Source organism: Myotis lucifugus, unplaced genomic scaffold, assembly GCF_000147115.1.
Source record: "Myotis lucifugus unplaced genomic scaffold, Myoluc2.0 scaffold_97, whole genome shotgun sequence".
Classification (NCBI taxonomy): domain Eukaryota; kingdom Metazoa; phylum Chordata; class Mammalia; order Chiroptera; family Vespertilionidae; genus Myotis; species Myotis lucifugus.
In genome coordinates, this window is record NW_005871145.1 from 1623544 (window position 1) to 1629366 (window position 5823).

At 38.7% G+C, this 5823-nt stretch overlaps 1 protein-coding gene across 1 annotated transcript; it reads right to left on the reverse strand.

Moving 5' to 3' along the window:
* Window positions 1–1668: 1668 nt before the first annotated feature.
* Window positions 1669–3410, reverse strand: LOC102421175 (olfactory receptor 5AK2-like). The gene has a single exon (XM_006092041.2). The coding sequence runs from the start codon at window positions 3219–3221 to the stop codon at window positions 2292–2294; it is 930 nt and encodes a 309-aa protein (XP_006092103.1). The 5' UTR covers window positions 3222–3410; the 3' UTR covers window positions 1669–2291.
* Between the last annotated feature and the right edge of the window lie 2413 nt (window positions 3411–5823).

The following is a 5823-nucleotide window of genomic DNA, read 5'->3' on the forward strand; positions in this document are numbered from 1 at the left end:
CCACCCCCCCCCCCGCCCCCCCCCCCCCGCCTTCCCTCTGAAGTTTGATGTAACACTTCAATTTTCTATTAACAGTCACTTACAAAGGGACACTGCTGGTGAGTGGCAGGGTTGGGACGTAAATCACATTCTAAAAGCTTCTAAATCCCGTGCTCTTAATGGCACATGCACTTAAAGCAACATTCTGCGTATTCAGATACTTATAGCTATTAGGCTCCATCTAAGATCACAGAATCAATATCTCCAGGGCTGAGATATAGTTATTGGCACTTTAAAAAAACTTTCCATGGTCATTCAAATGCTGCTGTTTAAGAATTGGTATTTAGAGACCAGTCATGTAGGCTACATATTCACATAACTTGGAGTTGGGCCTATATTGTTGTTGCTTTTTTTGTCATCATGTATTCATCCATTCAATATTAATAGAATACCTACTGTGTCTAAGACTCTACACCAGATGTTAAAAGGTCATAGAAAACAATTTAGTTCAAGAGCTTTATAGATAATAGTGAAGGTCTTTTATGTAAATAAATAATTTAGATAGGAAGTGATAAAAAGAAGGTTTATTAATGCAAATGAAGTGCTGTGGGTCTTCAGTGGAAGAAGATATTATTTCCAGGGGTAGGACATTAGTGGGAAACAAATGTTGAGGTGGAAAAACTTCAGGGAGAGAGTGATGTTTGAAGTTCTGGTAAGATCTGGGAATATGAAGGGTATTTTTCACATGGTGTATATACTGATTAGTTGTCTACGGCTTTCTAACTTTGAAGAAGTAAGCTGCCATGCACAAGGGGTGATGAAGAGGGCCATGTGGCAAAGAATTGTGGATTGCCTCTAAGTGATGGGAGCAGCCCCTGCTGAGAGCCATCAGGGGGGCAGGACTCTCAGTCCTACCACTACAAGGAGATGAATTCTGACACTAACATGAGGGAGGCTGGAAGCAGGTCCACCCCAGTTGGGCCTTCAGATGAGTTCCCATCCCAATTGACACCTTGATTGTAGCATCTCAGAGGATGCAGATTCCTGCCCCATAAAACTGTAAGATAATGAGTGTGTGTGTGTGTGTGTGTGTGTGTGTGTGTGTTTTAAAGCCCCTACATTTTTGGAAATTTGTGATGCAACAATAGATACAGACTGTAGACTGGTGTAGACTGGTAACAATACAGATTTATTTTCTTATTGAGGACTATTCACTTTTTTTTGGTCTTGCCTTACTAAATAATACCATAATAAACATCTTAAATATATGTCCTTATGGACTAGAATTCTATTGTACAGATCAATTTGCAAGGCTGGAATCCTGAGTTAAAGATTATTATTATTATTTTTTTAATTTTTGCTAAAAGTATTACAAAGGGTATTACATATGTGTCCTCCCCCCCCTCCCGCCCTTGACAATCCCTTGCCCTCCCTTACCCCCCAGTGTCTTATGTCCATTGGTTATGCTTATATGCCTGCATACAAGTCCTTCGGTTGATCTCTTACCCCCCTCCCTGCTGCCCCCCAACCCTCCCTGGCCTTCCCACTGCAGTTTGACAATCAGTTTGAGGCAGCTCTGCCTCTGTATCTATTATTGTTCAAAAGTTTGTAATGGTCTTTATTATCCATGAATGAGTGAGATCATGTGGTATTTTTCCTTCATTGACTGGTAAAGATTATTTTTAAGCGGAGGTGGGAGAGGCTTCTACCACTGCCACTGTGCTCGCCAGCCATGAGCCTGGCTTATTGCGAGAAGGATGTCTGATTGTTGGCTTAGGGATCAGGCCTGAGCCAGCAGTCAGACATCTCTCAGAGGCCCCAGACTGTGAGAGAGTGCAGGCCAAGCTGAGGGACCCCTCCCACCACAGTACATGAATTTTCATGCACCAGGCCTCTAGTTATATATAATTGTATTACTAATTCACAAAATTAGCTTTTGTTATGCACACCTATACTTTGTGCATATGTTTCACTTAATAAATGAAAAGAATAATAAAAAAGATTATTTTTTAAAAAGATATTGCCAGATTCCTTCTAATGTGAAGTAACACTTCAATTTTCTATTAACAGTATGTGAGAGCATAATTTTCCTTACATCACAGCATTTAATAGGCGTTATCATTCTTTGGCAGTTTTTACCAGACATGTTGATAGAAAGCGGTTATCTCATCATGACTTTAATTTGCAGCTCAGTCTTAGTAAAAATGAGCAACTTTTCCATGTTGCTTGACTTTTTTGTTTTGATTTCTTAAAAATTAGCACTACTGGTCTTGTTGTTTCCAAGCACAGAGAATTAGAAATTGAGGATCAAACTAGAGGCACTTCTTTCCAATCCCTTTCAGAGCTTCCTTCACATCTTGGTTTCTCAGGCTGTAGATGAGCGGGTTTAACATGGGGATCACAATGCCGTAAAACACAGAAGCCATTTTTTCTTGTTCTCGAGACTCCTGGGACCCATGGTGCAGATACATGTAAGAGAGGGTCCCATAGAAAATGGTGACTGCTGTCAGGTGGGAGGCACAGGTGGAGAAGGCTTTTCTTCTCCCTGCAGCAGAAGATATCTTCAGGATGGCAGCCAGGATATATAGGTATGAAAAGATGACGACCGACACGGTGAACATCAAGTTAAACCCCACAAAGACGGTCAGGAACATGGTGTTTAAATCAATGTTGGAGCATGAGAGAGCAAGAATTGGGGGTTCATCACAGAAAAAGTGGTTAATTTTATTGGATTTGCAAAAGTTCAGTGAGAAAGTAAGACTTGTATTTATGGAGGCATTTAGGAAACCCATGAGGTATGAGCCAACTAACAGTTGAATGCAGACTCTCTGGGTCATGACTACTGGATAGTGGAGTGGGTTACAGATGGCCACATAACGGTCCACTGCCATTGCAGCAAGGATATAGCAGTCGCTTGTTGCAAAAGTACCATAGACTAGTAATTGCACCATACATCCTATGAATGAGATGGATTGTTCTGTTTCTAAAAAGTTTTGCAACATCTTGGGAGTGATAGCGGAAGTATAGCAGAGATCAACAAAGGCCAAGTGTTGGAGGAAAAAGTACATGGGGGTGTGAAGGCAGGAATTAATCTTGATGAGTAGGATCATCCCAGTATTACCCACCAGGGTGGTCACATAAATCACAAGAAATACTATGAAGAGGATATGCCAAGACGTGTGCTGCCCAGCAAATCCCAGAAGAATGAATTCAGTCACCTGAGTGCCATTGTTTTGTTCCATGACTAACAAAGACTAGGTATCACCTGAAAAGATACACAGAAGAAACGCAGAGAAAGCTAAGATCATTGTGATCCTTGAACTAATTCTATAATTGCAAATGGTATAATAATTTGGCCTCATAGTGGGGTCAGAGAATATTTTCTATGACGTAATTGACTTACATTTTAAAAGCTAAACTTTGACACCTGACTGAGATAATTTCATCTGCAGTTGGGAGAAATTGCCATGGACCAATAGCTGTATTCCCAGGGTGAAAACTGATTGGCATTTCATAAATATGTCAATTCTAGAACATACAAAACATACTTTTATTTAATTATATTTTCTTTTATGCCCTCACTATTTTTTCAATGTGCCTAAATACTAATCATTGCATCTGAGATCTTGATACACCTGTCGAGTTCCAACTTATTTCTGTAGTCTGATTTTATCTTTTTCTCCTTCTTAGTGACTCTTTTCTGCAATCAAGGGTTCATGGACACATGGAATCCTTTATGGATGTGTTTATCAAAGTTTTTATGGTAAAGGATCATTTTCTTTTTAACACTTTCTGTCTGTTTTGGACCAATATTTTGTAAAAAGCTACAAAAAGGTCTCAGCATTATTAAAAATCCTATAATAGTTTTAAATGTGCAACCTCATTTTCTATTCTTATTTCATCATAGAGTGGAAACAGAGAGTCCTAGGACTGGTGCTGGTTCATGGACCACACATTGAGTAACATGCTGTATGATGTCCATCCATTATAATTTACCTATGTGCTTTCCTAGTGATGGACAACAGATTGCCTACAACTTGTCTGCACTGCAAATACCTCAGTGTGAAAATTTTTCTATAGTATAATCCTAGAAACAAAATTTTTGGGTCTGAGGGTATGCACACATTTAACTTAACGAAGTTTTCTTAGACCATTTTCCATAATGTATGCACCAAGTATGAACTCCTACTAATCATACATGGGGGTGAGGAGGTTCCTATCTCCTAAATTCCTGTGAACATTTTCTTAAAATAATATCTCATTTTTATAAGTTTTTCTCCCTTAATTACAAGTGGACTTGACCATTATCTAGTATTCTTCTTAGAATATTGGGATTCTATTTTTTGTCAATTGCCTGTTCACATTTTTGGTCAATGTTTCTGTAAGTTGCCTCTTATTTTATTATTATATATTTTAAATTCTCACCTGATGATATTTTTTCCATTGATTTTTAGAGAGAGAGTGGAAGAGCAAGAGGGAAAGACAGAGAAATATAGATGTGAAAGAAACACATTGATTGGTTGCCTCCTGCAGGAGCCCTAACCAGGGCTGGGGCCAGGGAGGAGCCTAGCAACAGAGGTATGTGCCCTTGACCAAAACTGAACCTGGGACCCTTTGGTCCACAGGCTGACGCTATATCCACTGAGCCTAACCGGCCAGGGCTAAGTTTCTTTTTAGATGTTCTTTGTCCCAGATTTTAATCTTTATTCCAGATTTGAATTTCTTGTTACCTGTTAACGTGAGAAAGAGTTTCTTACAGTCTATCATCTGTTAATTTTGTCTATAATATGCTTTATAGAGCTGAAATCCTTAAATTTGAACTAATAATTCATCATTTTTGCTTTATTATAGATTTTTTTGAAAAAAAAATGGAATGAAGTTCATTCCATTCCCTTGTTTATTACCCCAGGAGACTAAAAAGCAATAATAAAAATTTTCCTTTCTATACTGGATTGCAGACACATTGTAATTCTTGCACTGTGAACACTTCATATCATGTACATAATTGGAAAAATATTACTATGTTTCTCAATATTTACTTTTTTTAAAAAAAGAAAGCAGGCTAACAGCACAGAGAGAGTAGTCAGTGTGTGTGTGTGTGTGTGTGTGTGTGTCTATGTTTGTGACTGTGTGTGCAAAATATTTAAATATTTTAAAAACCATTAAGTGATTTGACTTGTTATTTTAAAGCTTACTCACACAATACTTGGCTCAACTGTGCTATAGGAAAATTTTACCAAACATTTATGAAACAATTAATTCTAATATACAATCTTTTCCCATAACTGGCAAAAGAGAACATTCCCAATATATTTTGTGAGGCTAATGCAATCTTGACAACAAAGTAAAATTCGAGAAAAGAAAATGGAAACCAATGTCACTTGTGAATATAGATGCAAATAGCTTAAAAATAAACATCCACAATCAAATCCATCCCTGTATGAAAGAAATGATTGCTGGGGCCTCAAAGGAGTTTCCAGTGAACAGCTATTCACCTCTTTCTCATGATTTGAACAAGTTGAGGAATAAAGATAGTGTCTATATGGAGACCATACTATCACGTTCAGCCACTTGGGGAAAGATTTACTTAGACAAGTTCCTTGCTGTCAGTGAACAATATAACTAGACAGGCTTATTCACCTGGTTTTGGTGGCAGTGCCCGGGGGAGACCTCTTGCACATTTTGGGGAAGTGCCTCTGGAATGCAGAGTAACATCGGCTTCAGCAGGCTGGCTAATCCCAAGAGGGAAAGGGCAGAGCAGAGCATGCCAGGTTGTGCTCCAGTTTGCCAGTCTGCCATGTTACTCCACCTTGCTGGGAACTGAGGGAATAAAATGGGTAGAGG

Coding starts and splice junctions, on each gene's coding strand:
- LOC102421175 (XM_006092041.2), bottom strand. CDS start 3,221: ATGGAACAAAACAATGGCACTCAGGTGACTGAATTCATTCTTCTGGGA.